Below are 22,124 nucleotides of genomic sequence, written 5' to 3'. Positions count from 1 at the left end.
TATGCCTTAGGCTTCCAAGTGGAGCCTGGTCCTGGCTGCCAAGTGCTGACGGCACGGAACTGGCCGGTCTAAGCACAGGGAGGCCAGAGGAGGCTGCGTCCACGCAGCCCAGGACGCCAGTCTCCTGAAGCCTCCCTCCCAAAGCACAGGGCGTCTCCCTAGCCCATCACACGGAGGCAGCCCCTAGACCCAGACCTGCAGGTGAGAGGGAGGGAGATGGAAAGGCAGCCGGCTTCAGAGGCAACAGCCCAGAGGACGGTTCCCTAGAAATGCAGCAGTGGCCAGGCAGTCCAGTGGTTAGCGGCCCAACATGGCTGAGGGGGCGGGATCCTGTTTAACCACAGTGTGAATCACCGAGCTGCCCTGAAGTCCAACAACCAGGCGTCACCCTTCCCTTCCCACACCTGGTCCTGTCCTGCACCGCAACGGGCCTCATACACACTCGCAGCCACATCACACGCCACCTCATGTTACCCCACTTCTAACCCCACGCCCTGCAAAGAGCCACCCTCGGCCACCCCCTGGGTCTGGGGGTGCCTAGCCCACTGGTGACTGTCACTTCTGAAGGCTGGACTTGGGGAGAGGTTTGCACAGGCCTGGAAGTAGGCTCAGGAATATCTGAGGATGGAATTCCGGGGTCCCAGGTAGCTAGCATGGTCTGGAACTGTCAAATTTCACAGCCGCTAGCCACATGCAGATATGAAGTGGAAATTAATTTAAAATAAATTAGTTAAATCTACGCAAATGAGTGAATAAAATAAACTTAACGACGTATACTTCAGGTGCTAATAGCCACATGTGGCTAGTGGTTACCACACTGGACAGCACAGACGTGGAACGTCTCCACCGGACAGAGCTGGTCCAGCAGGTGGGAGGTGGGCACATCCCTGCTCTAGAACGGCTGTTCCATGAGGGCACACACCCTGCCTGTTATGTCACCACGACGTCCCCTCCACTGGTCCCACTGCTGCTCCATGAGGGCACACACCCTGCCTGTTATGTCACCACGACGTCCCCTCCACTGGTCCCACCGGGGATCTGGCATCCAGTAGGCCCTCACCACATTTCTGCTCCTCTCAAGGAGTTTGCTGTGTCCTTATGGGGGGCAAGTCCCTTCATCTCTGGGCCCCAACATCTTCTGAGAAGAGGCCACCAGAACAAGCACAGGCCTCCGGCCTGGCAGCTGCACGTGACAGCAGAGAACAAGGTAGGCTCCTGTGATGGTCGCACTGAGGTCAGGTCAGGGAGGCCAGAGATGCCCGATGGGGAGAAGCTGTACAGACCCAACCCCGAGCACTGAGGTTGGGAGTGGAGCCCCCAGGTCCCTCAACCCCTGCCCTGTGCTGCCCAGGCTGGGGCCCGTGTTCGTCGAGTCCCTTCCAAGCCTATAAACAGTGATTCATTCCTGCCCCACATGAACAAGGAAAACCAAGGCTGAACAAGCCACTTACCTGGGCCAGTGGGGTCACCAAGCTTCCGGAGACGGCCGCTGGAGGTCCGCGTGACTCCTAAAGACAGGGGCAGAAGGCAAAGGTCACATGAGGCCGCTGGGAGCTCAGAATACTGGGCATATTCTCACCTCTGCTCCCGCCAGGGGCTCCAGAGCCAGAAATTGGTCCCTTGTGAGGCCAGAGGCCCTAGTCCTACTGGTTAACACCTGGACCCAGCAGCCACCTGCGGCGACAGCCACCTCTGCCTGGATGCTGGCCACAGGCCCGGCATGGGGCCAAACCCTTCACACACATTTTCCCACCTAACCCTCACCACACCTTCTTTTGCAGATAAGGAAGCCAAGTCTCCATGGGGTTGAGTAACTTCTCCGAGGCCATACAGCTACGAGCAATTGAGGCTAGAATAAACCAAGTCCATCAAACTCCAAACTCTGGGGTTGGCTTAAGTGTGCCAGGCCGCCGGGACTATCTGTGGGTCGGGGACAGGAGCTGGCACACGGTCTGGCCCGGGCAGCCTCCAATATAACCCACGGCTGCCTGACTTGAGACGGGGTTGCCCTGCACCGGGGTTTGTGACAAGGGCAGCCGGGCTGGAGTTGGGAGGGTGGAGGACAGACTGTTCCCGCCTCCACCCCCCAGGAGGGACAAGAGCAGAGCCTCAGATTTACATGGCCTCACGCTGCACGCACTCCCTCCTTGCATACACCCCTCAGCCCAGCGCTTCATCCTTGGAGAGGCTTATGGCCAGCAATTCCCAACTCAAGATTTGCTGAGGTGCTAAGCCAAGCACACCCGAGAGGTGCCAGGGTGGGCAGCCACGGGCAGCGGGGTCCCATGCTTTCAGAGAGCGGCAGGGACACCCAGGTGGGCCCAGCAGAGGCCCTCCCCATAGAGGGCAAGACCAGCTGGAGTAGAGCCTGCTGCTGAGGAGGGGCCCAGGGTAGACCCAGACCCCACGCAGAACGCAGGCTCCTCCCCTGCAGTCCTCCAGAGATGCTCTCATAACATTCATTCATTCATTCATTCATTCATTCATTCATTCATTCTTGCATTCCATAAACGCACTCCTAAACTGTGACCGACTGAAAATGAATGCAGCCGGCAGGCAATGTGTCTGAAGGTTCCAGAGCCCCAGCCAAGATGACCTGAAGACCTGGTCTTCATGTCCAGCTCCCTGGGGACACACACACACACACACACACACACACACACACACACTCTCCATGTCTGCAGGATGACTCAGCAGCTGACAACAGGATGGGCATAGTCTGTCCCTCCCAAGGCCATGAATTGATAGATACCTGCCGTTAAGCCTCTTTCGGTGCTGAACCCACCCAGCATGTGAACAGCATTGCAGAGAGGCAGATGGCACAAGGTTCTGAGGGAGAGTTAGCACGGGTCCTCGAGTGGCCAGGAAGACCAGCTGAGCGTTGCAGGGCCGGGCGGACACCGTGCAGTCACCACTCCCACTTGCGAAGGCTCTACGACCGCCACAAGCTGCATGTCCACTCTCCCACTCACTCAACCCCACAACCCCATGGGGCAGGTGCCACCACCCCATTTCACAGATGAGGGAAGCGAGGCTCGGAAGCCCCACAGCTGTCGCATTCTCCCACAGCGCCCCCAGCCCCACGTCAGCCACCTCGGTGACCGTGAAGGTTGACTGCAAGTGTCCACATGACCGGACTACCAGGGGACCCAGGTATTTGGTGACATTATCTGTGGGCGTGTCTGTGAGGGTGTTTCCAGGGGACTGAGGAAAGCAGGCCATCCCCCCCCAGGGTGGGTGGGCACCTCCCAGCCCACTGAGCCTGAACAGAATGACAGGCCGAGAAAGGGAGCACGCTCTCTCTGCCGGACTGAAACATGGTCTCCCGCCCGCGGATGGAGACTTCCACCATCGGCTACCCTGGCTGTGGAGCCTTCGGACTTGGACTGTCCAGCCTGCAGACGGCAGGTGGTGGGACTCCTCAGCCTCCATAATTGCACGAGCCAATCGCTTATAATAAACCCCTTTCTGTATTTCTCTGTCTTGCCCACTGGTCCTGTTTCTCTGGAGAACCCTGGCTAATCACAGTAACCTCCCACGGCAGAGATGCACGCTGCCTTCCCTCGGAGCCCACCTGACGGATGCCCTGTCTGCTCACTGCTGAGCGATGGAAACTCCGTCCCTCTCAGAGGTCCATCCAGAGGCAGGGCTCCCAGGTCAGCCCTGCCGGACCGAGGTCGGACCACGCCACAGACCTTCGGGGGGCAGGAGGGGCCGCATCTGGCTCCCACAACGGACAGCCCCCTTAAGACCAGCAGAGGGCTGGCCCAGAGCGGTGCTGGTGGGCTGAGAGGGGCGGGGGAGGACGGTGCTGCTCCCTCCCAAGGCCGCTAAGAGCACAGAGGAGGGAACCTGGGCAGGCCGAGCCCAGCTTGCCTCGCGTCCACGAGGGCTGTGCCTCCCTCCACACGACTAACTGGGAGCCGCATTGCGTATCATGAGAAGTAGTATCCTCTGGCCCCACCCCAGTCACAGCATGAGCTACTTAGAGGTCAGCTGTCTGGGCTGAGAGTGGCACCAGTGAGCAACAGCTGTGCTGGTAACTGCGGAGTCCCCAGTATGGAAACAGTCCCGGACGAGGAGTCGAGAAGGAACGGGCCCAGCATGCCTGTGGACTGACTCACTTCCGGCTGCGCGCCCCTGGGCCGCTGGACACCCACCCGTGCCCCTTGCCTCTGGCTTCTGGAGACAGCAGAAAAATGAAGAGGACACGGTCAGGTTGACCCCCACCTCCCACCAGGCATCTGATCCCCAAGAACCGTTCTGGACTGCTGGTTCCCCAAAACCAACAGTGTTGGGGAATGGTAAGCCAGCATCTGTCTCAGGTTTCTCGGGTGGAGTTTTTATTTTATTTACAGTTTGTTTTTCAGATTTCCCAAAACATGCGGCTGGAGCCAGGCGGACCCTGGCACAGCAGACACAAGGCACGTTCCCTGCTCATAAAGAGAGGGAGGTGGGGTCCCCGACGGGGAGGAGAGATGCCAGGCCAACAGCCGCTGAAATCCCGGCCGGGACCTAGATACTCAGGCCTGCGTCTGAGTCCCGGGAGAGGCAGCAGGAAGAGCCTCTAAAGCATCTGACGGCTCCGTTGGTCCAGCTGAGGGTTGAGTTATTTTTATGTGATTTTTAAAATAAAACATATTCAGAAAGAGAGGAGATGATTTGAAATTCAGCTGCCTGGCGTCATGCCAGACCAAACTGAGTTCCCAGGGGCTGGGAAGAAGGGGGGGAGGGGGGCAGGAAAGTCTGGAGTCAGATGAACAGGGTTCGAATCCAGACCTCACCAGGTCCTCACTGTGGGGCTGTGACATGACCTCTCCTTCCTAAGTCTCAGCTTCCCGTCTGCAGAATGGAGGCGGAGATGGTATTTACTCATAGGTGACTAAGATGAAATGAGGTCAGACATTGTAGGCACTTAGCATAATGCCTGGCACAAGACAAACAATAGATGATTTTATTAGTAGTCATGTATTAATTTATTATTCTTACTATTACTATTATTATTCACCAGCCATCTATAGCAGCTTGGACCAGGGAGCTGTAATTAGGAAGTAACAGAGCTCGGCTCCCTGCGCTGATGCATTTTAACCAAATCTGAGTTGTCATCAAGGCAGGGCATTGCGACCCCATGAAAGACTGCCAGCTGTGCTACCCGACTCCCTCCCAATTGAGGGACGGCACATGAGAGGGAGGGGGGCAGGTTCCCAGAACAGACAACACAGTCAGGACTCGGGGAGCTCAGAATATTGGTGCCCTCCCAGACCTGGCCACCCCAGAAACGCCGTGTTGGGTGTGTGTATTCACCGAGGCCAGGGCAGAGGCCATCTCCAGGCTGGTGACAAACACCAATAAACTTAAATGTGTTGAGGCCAGGAGATTAAAACACACTTCAGGTGAGACGGAGCAAAGGGCAACAGAAGGCATTAACGTGGGGGCTCACCGCTGGCCGGTGTCCCAATCAGAAAGAAGACGCAGCATTCCAAAGGAAGGTGTCCATATAAGGAGATGGGCTCCTTGGTCCCCAAGGGAAAGAGGGCCATCCTGGGAGGTCCTGCAGAGCCAGCCTTTGGAGCATGCAGCCACCACCGCAGCCTGACGCAGGGGGCCTCTTCCAGGTACACTGCCCGGTGCCCTCCCCACCCCTTTGTCATGGTTCCCCAGGTACAGCCCCACTTGGCACCGTAACCCAGCAGAGGGAGCTGGCCCACGTGTCTTGGCGCCTGGATGCCTATCTCATGGGTTTTCCCCTGTGCATATAATTTGGGCAGCCAGGATGGGAGAGAGAAGGATACAGTAGGAGTAAAGGGCTTTTTCCCCCTTTCTACGGAAGTTTTTATGATGGAACCTGGTAAACTACAAGGTTGAAATAGTTAAGCAGACACTGAGAATCTAAACAGACTCTCGAGTTAACGTATTATCACTATTGTATTATTATTGGAATGACTGGGACGCCATACACTGCACCTGTTCTGGGGTTGCAGCCACTGTGAACACCCACGACCAGGGTGGCTGTCCTCAACCCCCCTGGTCTCATACAGTCCAGACATCTTAACCTGAGGAGGGGGACAGAGGAGGAATGAGGCTGTCCCTAGGGGAGGGTCACACACACATACACACACACACACACACACACACACACACACACGCCATTCTGCTCTTGTGCCAACAACGAGTGGGGCTGTACAGTCCTTCCTGTCGTCAAAGTCACCATTTTCTCCAAAGGGAGCTTTGCAGCAAGAGGCACTGGGAAAACTCATGCACAAATATCCATTCTCAATAATGACAAGAGCCTGTGCACAGAAAAGAATCAAGTCTCAGTTTTTTTTCTCAAAACTCACGCGAGTCCCTCAGGGAAGGCTGGGAGGTCACAGCGACCTTGGCTGGGAGCCACCTGCCTCTCTGGCTGCCCCTTCCCCTCTGAGCCCAGGATGGAGGCCCCAGCACACACATCTTCACTTCCCTTCCACAACAGCCAGTTTTCTCACAGAGGCCGTGAAGGGCTGGATCAAAGTCAAGGGTTTCAGGTGGGGAGTGAAGTCAAATTCCAGGCTTATCGTCAGAGGAACCTGAGATAAGGAGATAAGCCTCCTGCCTCTTCCACCCTCTGCCCTTGTCCTTTGCTCCCCACTGAGGTGTGCACTGAATGGGCTGCTGGGGGGCAGGAGTGGAGACCCTCCTGGTGATGCCCCCGCCCCTAACGCAGGGTCCCCTTTCCCCACCCCAAGGCCGGCAGCTGGGCTGTGGACTAAAGCGAAGCTCCACTTGTTCATCTACAAGGCGAGGACGACCTCGGCCTTGGGAATATGCTCCTGCAGAGACTGACCACTGCACAGAGTTTGTTTTCAGCCAAGCCTTGGGCCTCGAAGCCAGGGGTTCTAGTCCCTTCTTTGACTCTCGCCCTGACGTACCACGCCTTCTGTCAAATGGACGGGGTGCTTCCAGCCCACCACCCCTGTGAGAAGCAGTTGCCCCAATACAAAATGCCAAACAGAAGGGGGCCGCTGATTCTGAGGCCGCACCCTGGGCCTTGGTTTAGGCTTAGGTGAGGGTTGGGGTTAGGGTTGGGGTTGGGGTTGGGGTTGGGGTCCAGCTGCAGGGCCAGAAGCCGAAGAAGGCGCTGAGGCAGTGCCATGTCCTGGGCGAGAGGTCAGTGTGTGGGGGAAGGGAGGTCAGGTGCAAATCCACCTCTAGCTCTTCCTGCGTCGTCGGGCAAGTTTATACTCTTCCTGAGATTGCATCTCTGCATCTGCAGCGTCATGAAAATCCTTCCTGACCAGCTAACTCTGTGCCAGGCCCTGTTCCGGGAGCTGGGCTACAATGGTGACCAAAAGGGACCTGGCCGCTCTCTTGGTGGTGCTCACAGCCTAGTGGGGAGCCAACACTGGTTTCCCACTCACAGGTGGGGGAAGGTGCCAGCAGCCCATGCACCTGGAGGGCTCTGCCCACCCACAGTACACAGCAGGGGCGGCCTCACCGATGGCCACGTCCGTCACGAGACATCAGTGCTCTCACCAAGCGCCCAGAGCCTTTCCCTTGAACGGTCACCATTTGGGCATCTGGACTCTGGGTCCCACCCATATAAAGTGCAAGACACTCAGTTAAATCTGAATTTCAGATAAACCACAAATACTTTCTAAGTATGAGTCTATTCCTCCATTCCTTGCCCCTCCCAGGCTCTCCTTTGAGTGGCAGAAGAGCTGACCTCTGCAGGCTGAGGTTTCCAGGTCCCCAAGTCTGCTGGTTTGGGGTTGGGTTCAACCAATGGGAGGCTTCGGAGAAGACTGGAGGGTGGGAGCAAGGGGGCACCGGGGTCCATCTCTCCCTGTCTCCACCTTAGAAGGTTTCATCAGCAGCAGGTACTGTCTTTTCTGTAGCTGCAGCTCCTGCAGGGTGGCCCAGGAGCCCATCAGGTGACCCCATCCCTAGACTCCAGAAGTAAATTTCCTCCCGCTGATCCTCTGATCTGGTGGGAGTGGCTTCCCACATTGTCCCCTGGATGCTAAGGAGCCTTAAGCTCCAGGGCCCTTGGCTCAAATCCGTCCTTTTCAAGGCACTGAGAAGGTCCCTAGCAACACGTTCACGTGATCAAACATTTTTGTAAAAATTGCCAAATGGAAAATATTTGAACCACAATCAGTTAAGATCACTATTTCCACTCTGAGCTCCTGCCCATCACACTCTCCTGCGTAAGGTGCCAGTAGAGGGATTGCTGGCATTTGGGGCTTCCTGCTAAGGAGAAGCTGAATTGGAAAGGTGTTTAGTTGGGTCGTACTTATGTAGTTCAGTTATTTCCATGTGTAGTTAATGATTGCTGGCTCCCTCAGTGCAGAAGTCCAGGAACAGTCCTTCCACTCACTATTCCGAATCTATCTACTGGGTAGCATCAGAAGGGACAAGACATAAACTGGTCCTGCAGTTTATGGTGCCCGGAAAACGTGGGCAGTGGGAGGCAAGCAAGATTTGAAATGTTTGGAGCCAGAAGCTAGTCTACGGGAAATTCTTCCCCAGATAATAAAGTTGCGAGCAGAGAATTCAATGTCGACAACAAAAAAAGTACCTCTGGTCAGAAATACATGCAATAATTGCATCACGTACAGTTGTAAGTGCCCCCTGCTTTTCTATTTCTTTCTTGATGGGAGTCATATAAAATAGAATTGATCAGAATGCTTCTGTTTGTAGAGCAAAAACTGTAGCAGGACCCCAAAGTCTGTCTGAAGTCACTTTGCCATGCATTCCAACCACCCAAAGAAGAAAATAAATGTTTCTCAACCAGGAAGGTAAATTAACTTTCTGTTGTCTCAAAAGAAAAGGATATTACAAAGTCATCACAGAAAGAAGTGAGCAAAGTGTATGAGGCCAAAAGTGTAGGGAAATTTTTACTTTGGAGCTAGGACAGGTGGTTCATTGATAAAAACACTGTTCTTCTCCTGGATTTTGTGATGCTTAGGACATTGGCCTGCTGTTTACAATGTATAATTTGCTGTACGCTGTCTCATTCTAAACAAGCAACCACACTCAGACCTTTGAAGAGTTGCGTGTACCCCACACAACCTGGATTGGCCCTAACTGCCTCCTTGTTCCCTCGGCTTTTCTGCTCTTCCATCAGCTGTATAACAAATCCCTCCCACTTAGATCCTGAGTTCTAAATCCTCAAGTGGTTTTTGTTTGCTGGTTACACCCCTATACACATGCCGTGAACAAACTGCACACGGGAGAAAGATGAGCAGATTAGCAGAGAACAGGCCCATGAACCAAGGGGAAAATCGTGGATGACATGGTGGACGGTTAGCAAAACCATCTACAGCAAAAAGGGGCAGTATGGGGTGCCCCTGCATCCTGGGGGAAGGCCGTGTCAGCCTAACAGCCCCAGAGTCAAAGAGGTAGACGTGTTTCACTCAGCCTTTGGGTGGTCATCAGCTTATAGAGAGAGGTGGGGATCAGGGACTGATGGGTAGAGAGGCCCTGAGGCGACTGACTAGGAAGGTGGCAAGAGAAACAAGATGGCGACCACGGAGAGTAGGCCAGACAAGCAGCACTGTTGACTGGCCTGTGGAGCCTGCAGGTTCCAGAAGAAATCGCCGCACAAGTAACCAGGCAATGGAACGAGTGGTCATCAGGAGAGGTGGCCAGTTACCTGGGGCGACTGGCCCGTCTCCAAGACTAGGGCATTCAGGCTGGCCCAAGGAAGCAAAGAGACACCTGCTAAGGTACAGACGCATCCTACAGGGGTCAAGGAAGAGATGGACAGAAGGAGAGGTGAGGGTGGAGCCCCGGCATTACTGACAAGGACGTCCTGGGTCATCCATAGGCAGGTTGATAATCAGGGCAAATGGCATTTTCTATTCATTAAACCTCTTCATAAAATGCTGTGGTAAGAACTCCTGTCTGGGTTTTGGGGTAATCCCAGGGATGCTGGAAAAGGGGGTCATCATGGGCAATATTTTATTAAATTAATTACCTGGAGAAACGTCCAGTCTCCAATGAGCCCATGTCCCACAACTAAGAGCACGGCTGTTGTAACAACAGCAGCACACCACAGCTGCCTCCACTCAGGGTCACAGGCCCACACCATCAAGGAAGAAAGCCAAGGTCAGCAGGCTTTTTATTAGCCCTGGCAGAGGATGGTTGAGTAAATTAAGGAACATCCACTCTGAACAGCCATTCGAGTTATAATTCTGGAATCCACACGAGATCCGATTTCGAGCAAAAAGAGAGGAATTAAAAATGGTTTCTGTAGGGAACTGCAATTCTGTGAAAATACATTATATACCTTTGATAATCAAACCAAATATGCCCTGTACTTGTGGAGACAAGTACGGAGGAAACACGAGAAGCAAAGTTATAACCAATGAGGTTGGAGAATTTGTCCTTTAGATTTCCTCTTCACATTGTTTGGCAGTAAGTAATGAACAAAATGAACAACAACCAGAAAAAAGAGAGAGAGAGGGAGGGGGAGAGAGGGAGAGAGAGGGAGAGAGAGACAGAGAGACAGAGAGGAGAGAGAAAGATTTTAGAAAGCTTTCCTTAAAATTTTTTTTTTTTTTAAGTAGTGCAAAGATCTGGCAGCTACAGTGTCAACCCCCAGCTACCGGGAAGGCGCTGCCATCCAGAATGACTCACTCCTATAGCTGGGGCTTTGCCACACCTTGGGCCCCTAATGCCGGAGGCAGCGTGATGCCAACATTGACGAGAAATCCACCACGTCTTCTCCAGCCCCAGGCTGTCACTGCTGCGTGCACTCAGTGGTTATTCCACCGCCTGGAGGTCCCACTGTGTCTACACTGGGTCATGTCTGTGCAACAAGCCAACCCCCAGCCCTCAACACACACGTCTGACCCTCTGGCTACACAGCCAAAGGTACACATGTGTCAGTGAGTTTTGCAAACCACCCCCCACAGCCCTACGGGTTGATCAGCCCCGTTCTGAACAGGTTGGAAGACAACAGGGCTTGGATTTAACCCACTTCCAAGTGGCTCGGGTTGCAGGAACGTTATTCTCCTGCCGGGATCCGATCCTGGTAGAAACAGGAGGCACAGTTTACGAGAGCTGTGAAAGCCCCGGATGAGGGTCAGATCTACCCATAGGACAAGCCCCGGGGGCGGTGTGCCAGCTCGCCCCTGCCCAGCCCTTCCTGGCAACCCCACTCACTGTGAGCCATCTCCGACCTGGGCAGACAGTCGCCGCTGCTCGCGTTTCAGCCGCTGCCCCAACATGCCTGGCCTGGTCAGGACAAGGGGCCCAGGCACAGCTCTCAGGGAAGTCCACAGCTGCCGCGGCTGGACCCCCTGGCTCCCAGGTGCAGCCTTGGGGCTCCCAAAGGGTCCCAGCCACAGCCGAGGCTTTACCGCACACCTCTTAAAATGCCCGGGAGGAACAAGAAAGACGGAATGACCCCCCCCACACACCATCCATCATAGGGCAAGGCTCCGACCTTGACCTTGCCCCTGAAACCCCAGGAGGGGATGCGGGGTGGGGGTGGGTGGGGTGCTACTGCAGGGAGAGGGAGACTGCTGTCTTTCCGGCTCTCCTCACCCCACTCGGCGCTTCGAGGGGGCCTTGGGAAGCTGGGGCCCACACAGCAGGCCGGAGTGGCCCTTCAGGGTTCCTCTCCCCCGACACAAAGGGCTGCTGGAGGCCTCAAGCCAGCATCCCTTGGAGAACGACCAGTGACTTGCATTCCTGCCAGAGAGGGCAGGGAGCCTGGGCCCAACTGCGATCATCTTACCCTCCGAGCCGCTGCCCCTTTTCCTGTCCGGGAGGCTTGCAGGCTGCCAGCAGTCACGCTTCGCAGAACCAGGTCAGATTGGGCCCAGAACAAAGCTCAGTTGTTGCACAGCTTCCAAGAGGCCACTGACAGCAAGGCGCCTGGGAGCCACCACCCCCTGTGTCGGCAGCAGCTCAATGCCCCCCTTCACTCAAGCTGCAAATAGACCTGGGCCCAGGGAGGGGCAGGGAGATAAGGCAGAGAGAAACTGGGCTGGGAGCAGACTGCCACACTCAACCCTGGAGACCCAAGGCCAGGCCGCCCTTCCAGAGCTATGCTGACAGCAGCCAGGTGCAGGAAGGACGCACACAGCCTGGCACTCAGTGGCGCCCGGCAGATGCTTCCGGAATGAAGGACTGAACCTACAGGGAGAGTTGAAACAGGCCAGGAACCTGGGCACCCCCCAACTCAGCAGGGCTGCTGCAGCAAAGGCTGTGAGCCCCAGGCCTCCCGGCAGAGCTCTTGGGGTCCAGGCCCAGCTGGCCCAGCAGGAAAGGGGCAGTGGTGACTGGCCCACCAGACCCAGGGACCCTTCAGTGCTCCAAAGAAGGCTCAGAGCCTGCAAAGCCTGGTGCCCCACGGTCTCAGGCCTGGCGGGGGTACCCCCACCCCACCCCACCCCAAGGCCCTGCGCCCACCAGGGCAGACCCCCTTCAGTCAGTACTTCTGGCTCAGCTGCCCTCTGATACTGCCACTGCCACTCTCCGGCCAAGGTCTCTCAAGGGGCCCCGTCCCTCAGCACGGGCGGGGGGAGGGGGGGAGCTGTGATCTTGTGGGCTCCATGCAGGTCCCCAGGGGGTTGTTCACCTCACCACTGTACCCACTAATTCCTCATAAATCCCCTGGCAACACCTAGAACCGGGGTGTTGCAAGGTCATTCCAACAAGCAGAGCCATAGGAACCCAGCGTGTCACCTCCCTTCCCACGCAAATGCTCACAGGCCTCGGGCCAGGGGCCCGCTCGCTCCAGCCCTCCCCTCCCCCAAGGCCACCAGCTGGCTCAGCCCAGGAACTGGCGCTCATCCACCCCCTCCCCCCAGCTGGGCCCTCACTGCTGTGTGGTGAACCTTCCTTATCAAGTACATCTTAAGCAAACTGCAGAACCCACGCAACGCTGCCCAAGGACTAACAGCAGCGGAAACAAGGTCCCATCCATGGGAGGCCTCCTGTGGTGGGCAGAGAGACTCCGGAAAGTGTCTGCCCAAGGAGACAGACAGGTGGGTGAAGTGGAGTGCCTTCTTCCTGCTATTGGGGTCCTTGGGTCCTCAGGTGACATTCACCTGGGAGCTCCAAGCACATGGTTGCCCCACTTCCACCTGGACGTGGCCCTTAGACTGTTGCTCCTGAGCAGCGACCCCATGTCCCATGAGCACCTGTCCTGGCTTGAACACACAGGGGGTTCCAGGAAGAAGGTGGGCTGCCTCAGACTCAGGTGTGTTGCCAGGTGCATGGCACTGAGCTCTCGGAACCACTCTGGGCAGGCTGTGGAGATGCTGATGGGCAGGTGTACAGTCTGAGGGGAGCTGCCAGGGCGGGAGGGCGGGCACGTGACCACGCCTGAGCATGTCTCCCTGTCTGCAACAGGTTGGGGACAGGGCTAGCCAGGATGAGTGGGGGACCACGGGGGTCCACAAGGGTCCATGACCCTGGGCATGAGTCCAACGGAGCCACAGACTAATGGCACGAAGTGGCTCTTTCTGTCCACCCAGGTCCCCTGCAGGAGCCAGAATAAGCAGGCTTGGACGTGAGGAGACAAGAGGTAACAAGAATGAATGGGGGGGGGGGAGGGAGTGGAGGGGCCGGGGCAGAGAAGAGGAAGAAACTCTGCCTTAGCACAGTTCCACGCTCTCACCCATCACCCCAGGGTTAGCTTACTGGGGAAGTTCCTCTCCCTTCCCATAAGTCAGCTCCTGGAGCACTGGGCGGGGGAAGGTGACTGAGCGCCAGGCATAATCTCCTTTCACGTGCTTCCTCTGGGTAGAGCCTCCAGCCCTGCCCAGCTCTGGAGAAGTCACCACAGCATGGGCCTTTGTAACCTTTGGTGGGCCAGGTTCCCCTTTGGGAATCTCCTGAAAGCCACAGAGAATCTCAGGAAAATCCCCATGTACACACACAGCCCAATCCCCCCAATTTCTGTGACTCCTGGGCCTCAGGTAAGTGACCCCCATGACACTGTGGGGGAGCCCGGGGAGCCAGGGACACTGAAGGGCAAGCTCTGCCTGACCCAGCGTGCAACGAGCAGCCCCCCACTCAGACCACCAGAGAACCTGCACACAGAGGGGCTGGGGGAGAAGCCCAGGCCACACTCCTGGCCTCCAAACCAGCGGAGGTTCGGGGAGGGAGCCAGCAACTTCCGGGGATCCTGGCAAAGCAGCAGTAACACACAGCCTCCTTGTCTTTCCTCCTGACGATAAAGATGATGAAGATGACAGCAGCCACCATGTTACAGAGCAGGCATTTCTAAGCCTGTCATGTACGAAATCATTTAATCGGCACAACATACTAGTGACGTCCCGGGTTAACAAATAAGACGCACGAGACTAAGCACTTTGTTCCACAGGGAGGAGGCGCCCAGCTTGGATTTGCTCCCAGGAGCCCACGCGGTGAACCACTGGGCCACACCGCCTGTTCACTGCCCGAAGGGAGCGACAGGTGAGGTGGATCCAGGAAAAGCCTGGAGCCAATGAAAGCGCAGATACAGCCTGCGTCAAGCCCCCACCTGGGCCTTTGCTTTGTCCCCACCTGGAAAGACCCATTTTATTCTCCACCTACTCAAAATTTCTCATTCTTCAAGGCCCAGTTCAACCTTGCCTGCCCCACAACCTCCCATCAGGCCCAGGGTTCCTCCTTCCAGGGAATTCTGTGGCATTTGCGCCCTTACGGCCCAGGTGGAAGGGGTGTGAAGAGCCCGGGCCTCAGCTGCTTCCTCCCTCTCCAGGGAGGACGGACACAAGCCCCTGCGAGCAAGGGCCGCGTCTTTGATTCATCTTTGCACCCTGGGGCCCTGCTATACAAGCCCGACACAGTGTGCATTTGGTCGAGTGCATGTACACCCAAGGGACCTGTGCCCCACCAAGACATATTTACAATTTCCCCCTTTTCAGAGACTCACGAGTGCTCAAACCAGCTCTATGAGGATGGCGTGACTGTACAACTTCTTTTCAAGCCTGTAAATAGGTCCAGAAGCAATAATCGCACCCAATCTACCTAAGAAACAAAAGCCTCCCTGGTTGCCCTTGGATTTGGGGGATCTTAACACCATTTGCTGCTTTCCTTAATTTCATGGCATTGATGCTACGTAGGGGTCAGTCGGCCATCTGCAAAGTACCCCTACTCGGATGGGGGGCACCAAGAGAACTCGAGCACACTCAGAATGGGGCCGAGAGGCCACCTGCCCTGCGCCAGCCGCCTCCAGCCTGACCCCACACTGCAACAGAGTGACCCAGCACGCCTTGGCCCACTGCCAGGAGGGGGACACACTGGAAGTGGCCCAGGCCGGCCCTGCTCTCATCCTCCAGGGCCCGCCCTTTAGGCAAACACAGGAGCCCTGGCTGCCTTTGTAAGAGTTGGCTCCTACTCACCCATAACCTCCACTTGCACCTACTGCAGAAAACTTCTTTTTTTAACTTTTCACCTGGGGGAGGGGGCAGCATGGAGGAGAGGAGGCCTCAAGTCTGCTTCAGGGGCACTCTGGCATCTGTGGGGCAGGATCGCAAAGTTCCCCCAGTAAAAGGCCGAGGACCTATGACCTGGGGGGCCCCCGATCGCCCCCACTGCCCAGACCAGCGGGAGGAGAAGTTTGGGGAGCCAAGGGCAGAAGCAACCGCACCCCAGGCTGCACTCACATTGATGCCCGCAACCATTTCAAGTATTTGGAGCATGTTGGGGAGGCCGGGAAGCCGAGCGCCAAACCCCAGCACCTGCCACCTGGAAGCCCCCTCCTCCCACAGTTACACCAACGCACCCACACCTCTGAGATAGAGCTGTGTTCAGGGCATCTGAAGGGGAGCGCTGTTTGCAACAAGGGGTGAAAGCTGAAATTCTGAGCCACTGACCCAGAAGGGTATTTTAGGGGAAGTTCTGAGTAACCCGCTTTGAGACCAGCTATTCTTTATTACCCGTTTTGGTTGCTGGATGTGGAAAACAGGAGACTGAGAAATGGCCCAGAGGCGGGGGGATGGCCCGAATGGCCTCTTCAGTTCTAACTCAGTTCCATGATTCTGTCGTCATATCAATAAAAATTAATTCATGAGTCCTTGGCAGAAAACTTCATATCCAAATAGATTAAGGAGAGGAACATAAAAGTTTGCAGGGTGAGCAGGAGAGGAGAAAACGTTTATTATTTGATGACTGAGGAGGACAAAGGATCCTTAGAGGGAAACTACAAAGAAGAAAGAATACAGATCTGGATGACCCTTAACCTGCCCTTCAAGGCTTGTGGCCTCAGTTTGCTCATCTGTGAAATGGAACTTCCAAGTACCCATGGGCAAAAGGCTTATAAAGGATCCTAAGCACATTAGGAGAATGGGTCAGGCCTCCTCCACCTGTGTGAGGTCAGACCTGCTAGACCTGCAAGCACACCGATAGCATCCTGAGACCCAAAAGGTGAACCCGAGTTGCCAGCTCCGGTGCTGTGGGATCCCCCCATTTGGCGAAATTCCCCTGCTCCATTAGGTAGAGGATAACAGGATTTTATCTGAAGAAAGGATGCTGCGGCCCAGACCGCCAATCTGGAGGGTGAAGCCAAGGAAATCCTCCACTCAGCTCCCCTACACACACGGACCCTAATCACTCCGAACCGTGGCGCCTGGAAAGTCAGCGGTTCCAGCTGAGGGTGCAGGGGTGAGGGAGGCGCGCAGGAGGGACCGCCAACCCAGCAGCCTCCGCAGCGGCCCCACACAGCGAGCAGCAGCTGACAGCCAGTGTCAGGGGACCCTCGGCCAAGGTCAGCAGCGGGGTCCAGCAGAGCAAGGGGCAAAGGACTCGGGTGGCCGGACTCCCCGCGGCCCGGGAGCGCCAAGTCCGTCGAGGGCTGCAATGCCTTGAGGGTCCCTCGATCCCGCTCGGGTGGAGGCTGAGTCAACTGGCCAGGCGCGAACGCCCCACGCGCCAAAGCCTGCCTTGGGAGTTTGGGCACCCGCTCGGCTCCCGGGGCACCTCGACTACCGCGACCACCTCGGCTCAGGTAAGAAGGGTTCGTCCCGGGACACAGACCCCTGCCCGCCCCGCGCGCGGCGCCCACCTGTGTACGACTTCTTCATGGTGCCGCCGTGGCCGCTGCTCCGAGGAAAGAGTGCGGCGAGGCCGCCAGGCGCGGGCTCCCAGGTCGCTAATCCCCGGCGGCAGTGAGAGGGCTGGGCGCGGGGAGCAGGGGGCGGACCCGGCCCCACCCCCTTCCCAGGCCCGCCCCGCGGAGGTGCGCGCCGAGCCCCCGGCCCGGCGCCGAGCTACACCTGGCAGCCCCGCGGGCGGGCGCATCCGACACCCGGCCCGGGAGGGGGCGCACCCCGGCGCCCGGCCGTGCGCTCGCCCCTGCTCAGCCTGGGCGCAGCCCTGCGACCCCAGCACTGCAGCCCCGACGCAGATTGTCCGAGGTTGGGGGTAGCGATGGTGGCCCCGAGCGCCAGCCGCCACACCCACGTCCAGGGCTCGAATGGTTCGTTCCGGGGCGTACGGAGTCCGGGCGGGGCGGGGCCCGCCAGGTGGCGGGAGGAGGCGGAGGAGAGCGCTGGGAGCCGCAGAGCGGCCGCCGGGCAAGGCGGGGGCTCAGCGGGGACCGCCAGGGGGTCGGAGCCGGGCGCCGGCTTAGCGCACCCGGGCAGGACAGGGCAGGCGGAGGACCGTGCCTGCCACCACTTTCCCGGTAGTCAAAAGAGCAGACTGCGTTGACTCCTCTGATGAACCGGGACTTCGGTTCCTTGTCGGTAAAATGGGAGCGTTAGACGAGAGGGTAATTTCTGTTCCATCTGAGCAGCAGCGAGCATGTGCTCTGCGCCGGGTACTGCGCGCGGTCAGTGTCTCGGGGTAAAAGAGCAGACACAGGGACTCGCGTCTTTCCAACACAGATTACACAGGCAGTGATGGGAGTGTGCATTCCCGGGCAAAAGTTACCCAGAAGAATTCTCTCTACTTTTGTATCCTTAATTTTCGTAATAAAAGTTTTTTTTTAATGTACAGAGGAGAAAGTGATGAGTTTTGTCTAGAGAGTGGTGTCAGACTTTTATTGAGGTGATGCTAAAACGCTGTTTTAAAGAACAAGTAGGAGATTGTCAGGTAGCCAAGGTGATGGTGGGGAGACAAAAAAAGGCGTGGACGAGCCTCTGAGGCGCGATGTGTCACTGGAGCATGCAGACAGATACACGGGGGTGGGCCCTTCCAGGTTTGCCAACGGAGGCCCCGAGATGAGGAAAGAAGCGGGGGAGGCGATTCAGGAAGCGCACACAAATTCTCCCAAAGGGCGCAGCGCCGCCTTCCCCTGCCTGCCACACATCACCAAAAACCCTCTTCTCTCTTAGTTTTCTTGGGGGTCCAAGAAGCATTTCCATTTCTTGCCAGAGAGTGGGAGCTTGCATAATGAGAACTGAGACACATGCGCTCAGTTGGTCTGTCCCCCTACTTCCCTCCTCAATAAATCTGTCCAGCCAGAGCCAGGGAGGGAGCAGCATGGCCACGTGACCTTCCCCAGCCCCAGGCTAGAGCTGATTGGACCAGAGCGATCACAGACTCCACCTGGCACACCTCCAACTCTTTACCTGGAGATCAGGGGCTGAGAGAGGGAACCGGTGTGAGGGAGGGGAGCAGCCACAGGTCTGGGGGTTATAGATGAATTGTGAACAGCTGTCTTTGGATTCTGGGATCTGCCCACCCCGACTGCCACTTGCACCGGCACGTGCACATTACGCTGTGGCCACGCGAGAGGCTTAGCTGTGTCCCCACTCTGGCTGGTAAGCGGGATACAACACTGACACTGACGCCTGCAGTTCCCAAATCCAACCACCTCTCAAGAATCCGTCTAGTGGGCACATGGTTGGCTTTGTTCATTTCACTCAGCTCAAGTCAGAGGTGCCCTGATGCACACCCATCCTTAGAGTAGGTGGATCCAGGAGTCACGGGGACCTTTGGGTGTCCTCTGTTTGGTCGACTACTCCCTTGGTGCCCACATTATTGCCTGTGGGTCATAATTCACATGTACCTGGGCACCTGTGTCGTAGTGATATTGGACACATACCATTCCCCAAATTAGAAGGATGAGAGAGGGAGGCCGGGGGACGGGAGGGGGAATGAGGTATTCTATACGAGCACATTTTTGAGATGCAGGAAGGTTCATTTTTTAAGCACAACATTTTTATGAACTCACTAAAATATATGATGTAATCACCTGTCTTAATGAGGAGAGTATACCAAACGTTCTCATGGCTCAAGACCATCGTAAACACTGCCTTTAATGGTTACTGACTCATATACTGCCATGTTGCTCTTTCACTAAGTGTCCCCAGGCTACTGTACTTTCCAGTTTTTAAAAATTGTTCTTCAGCACTCAGCTCCCTCACTTACTGTGTGGTTTGTAACAAGTCACATAATTTCTCTGAGTCTCAGGTTCCACTCCTATAAATGGGGATTGCAACACCTAACATAGCTCGCAAGGTGGGTGGAATGATTGCAAAAGGGACGCAGATGAAGTGCTGACTGTGCCACTGTCGCTAAGACCTACAACCTGAGGCACTGGCTTTAGGAGCAGGCAGTGGGCAGGAGCCCGACAGACTGGCAGGAAGTTGGTGAGAGCTTGAAGGGAAGTAGAGAAAGTGCTGCTGGACACTGGAGGAAAGGGGACCTTCATTTAGTGGTGGCACAAAGTTTAGCAAAACTGTTGCCTGCCCTGCCGTAGAACGAACGATGGACATCAAGTACAGAGAGCAAACTTGACAATGCAGTGAAGGGGTTTTCCAGGCAGGACGTCTGAGAAAGGAGACGGAGGAGCTAAGAGCACACTGTCCCATTTTGAAGTGGAATCGGGAGGAAATGGAATAGGCCAGAACAGTCTTCCCAGCCAGCGAAGGATTCTCAGGGTCAAGGACTTCAGAACAAAGTCCAGCTGGACTGTAACACGCATGAGCGCAACCTCAGAAAACAATGACAGGTGACTCATAAAGCTTCAGACAAAGGTGTCCTGAGGCTCTAAGCGTCTGTCTGCAGACCCTCTCTGGTACACTGTGAGGCATCGAAGCCCCCAGCGGCTTCTCCCACCGCTTCCTCACATGGAGCAGAAGACAGACAAGGGCTGATCTCAAACAGTTTTGTGCTGCTAAGTGGAAGAAGCCGACCTGACAAGGCTACATGCAGTGACTCCAGCTACATGACATTCTGGAAGAGGCTGTCAACGCAAGAACATTAAGCCTAAGAAATGGTCTTGTAAGATTTTATTTGAGCCAAACTAATGATAATTGCTGGGAAGCAAAATCTCAATGGACTGAGAAAATGCTCCAGAGAATGGCAGTTTTACAGCTTATTTTATACATTAGAATCAAAGGAGATGTAAGGAGGGTTATGAGAAATCCATTGGTGGTAGATTAAGGGGGTGGGAGAAAGCAAAGCAGGGAAATCTCTGGGATTGGTTAAAAAGTAAAACGCAGAGACACGTACTTCTTTCACATTGGTGGTTACGAGACAGTTAACATTTATAACACAGAGGTGGTATGTGGGCAACCAGATAACAATGTGGTCTTGTACTCTGGGTCTGGAAATGAAGATCACGCTGGCATTTCAAAGGTATGTTATCTTAGATGCACAAAGACAATGGACAATTTCAAAGTTAAAGTTCAAGGAAGCTACAGGCCTAGGACATGACTACTACCTGCCATGACTCGCTTTTAAGTTAGTTTTTATGTCCAGACCATCCCATGTGGTTACTTTGGTCTCGGGGTTTGTAAGGCCCACCAGGGGGGGCCTCCCCGGAGCTTGTCAGGTTAAGGATTTGGCCCCTTTTCATCCACAAGGCAAAACTGTGGAGACAGTAGCCAGTGGTTGCCAGGAGCTCGGGGAGGGAGGGATGAACAGATGGGCCCTGAGGATTTTTAGGCAGTGAAGCGACAGTATGACACTGTAAGGGTGGACACAGGACATTACGCATTTGTCCGAACCCAGAGAGCGTACAGCACCAACAGTGAACCCTAATGCAAACTATGGACTTTAGTTAATAATCATGTATTAATATTGGCTCAATTGTCACAAATGTACCACGTGACAATAAAAGGGGAAACAGGAGTAGGTGTTGCATATGGGAACTCTGCTCTCTCCACTCAATTTTTCTGTAAACCTAAAACTGCTAAATATATACACACACACGTAAATTCAAAAAAAAAGGCTTGTAGGTAAGATTTTTATCTCATGGAGTGGATTTTAAATTAACTTAGGCAGCCCCCAAGTTTTCAAAGGAATTAGGTTCTTAGACTAAATGGGGTGAGGACTGGACAACATTTAAAGGGGCTTTTGGACTCTGACCTTTTAGAGGAAGGAAGCAGGCTGAGAAAGCCATTCCGCTGCAGACTCAGTCTTCTTATGAAAAGGGAAGTATGCCTCTGGACAGAGTCAAAGGGCGTGGAGAAGCCAGGCCAGGACCGGAAGACCCCTCCCAGGAGCCTCCTCTGCACCAGACTTGATCCCCGTGACTCGACCCTGCACCTGGAGTCTGAGCCCCAAACTGTGATGGATGGGACTTTAGGGGACTTGGGTCGGGTGAGCATATTTTGCATGTGGGACCTGGTACTCTTCCACAATGCGACCTTGGCATTCTTCCCTGTGTCCCCTCCCTTTGGATCTGAGAGGGTTTGTTGTTTGATTGTAATCCTTGAACTCGGAGACTTGAGCCACTAAGTAAGAGTCTGAGACCTCCGTACTGTTGGGAGTGTTTCGCTCTCTACTGCTGTGGGACAAATGACTACAAACTTAGTGGCTTAAGACCACACAAGCTCATCATTTCACAGCCTCTGTGGTCAGGAGTTCGGGCTTGGCTTACCTGGGTTCTCGGCTTCAGAGTATCTCACAGGCTGCAGCCGACTCATCTGAAGGCTCGACTGGGAAAGAAACTGCGTCCAAGCTCATTCGGTTGTTGGCAGAATTCAGCTGTGTGGAGGCTCTTAGACCAAAGGCCTCAGTTTGTAGCAGCTCAAACTGATTTCCTTGCCACGTGGAAACCCCACCCAGCAACGCATCCATCAAATCCAGCAGGGAAGACAGTCTGCTGACAGAACGGAAATGACTATCTTCAATTTGATGTGGAGGTGGCAGCCCATGAACACCAGGAGGCAGGGATCGCCAGGCCCAATCAGAAGCAACCCAGCACAGGGCGGCCACAGCGGGACGTG

At 55.4% G+C, this 22,124-nt stretch overlaps 1 protein-coding gene across 4 annotated transcripts in view; it reads right to left on the bottom strand.

Annotated features, from left to right (window-relative positions):
* SEPTIN9 (septin 9) overlaps positions 1-21,836 on the bottom strand; it is a 155,900-nt gene extending 134,064 nt beyond the window's left edge. The window contains exons 1-2 of one of the 4 annotated variants that reach the window (XM_019735492.2): positions 21,776-21,836; positions 1,452-1,508 (exon numbers count right to left, since the gene is read on the bottom strand). In XM_019735492.2, coding sequence (XP_019591051.2) covers positions 1,452-1,508; positions 21,776-21,821 — 103 coding nt within the window. In that variant the 5' untranslated portion in view covers positions 21,822-21,836. Of the gene's footprint in view, positions 1-1,451; positions 1,509-11,148; positions 11,174-11,725; positions 11,882-17,005; positions 17,363-21,775 lie in introns of those variants that run through there. The other 3 variants (XM_019735493.2, XM_019735497.2, XM_019735494.2) reach the window with 3 other exon arrangements.
* Positions 21,837-22,124: the final 288 nt, after the last annotated feature.

Source organism: Rhinolophus sinicus, linkage group LG15 (assembly GCF_036562045.2).
Source record: "Rhinolophus sinicus isolate RSC01 linkage group LG15, ASM3656204v1, whole genome shotgun sequence".
NCBI lineage: Eukaryota > Metazoa > Chordata > Mammalia > Chiroptera > Rhinolophidae > Rhinolophus > Rhinolophus sinicus.
The sequence above is the reverse complement of the archived record's forward strand: the minus strand, read 5'-3'. Positions and strand labels throughout refer to the sequence as shown.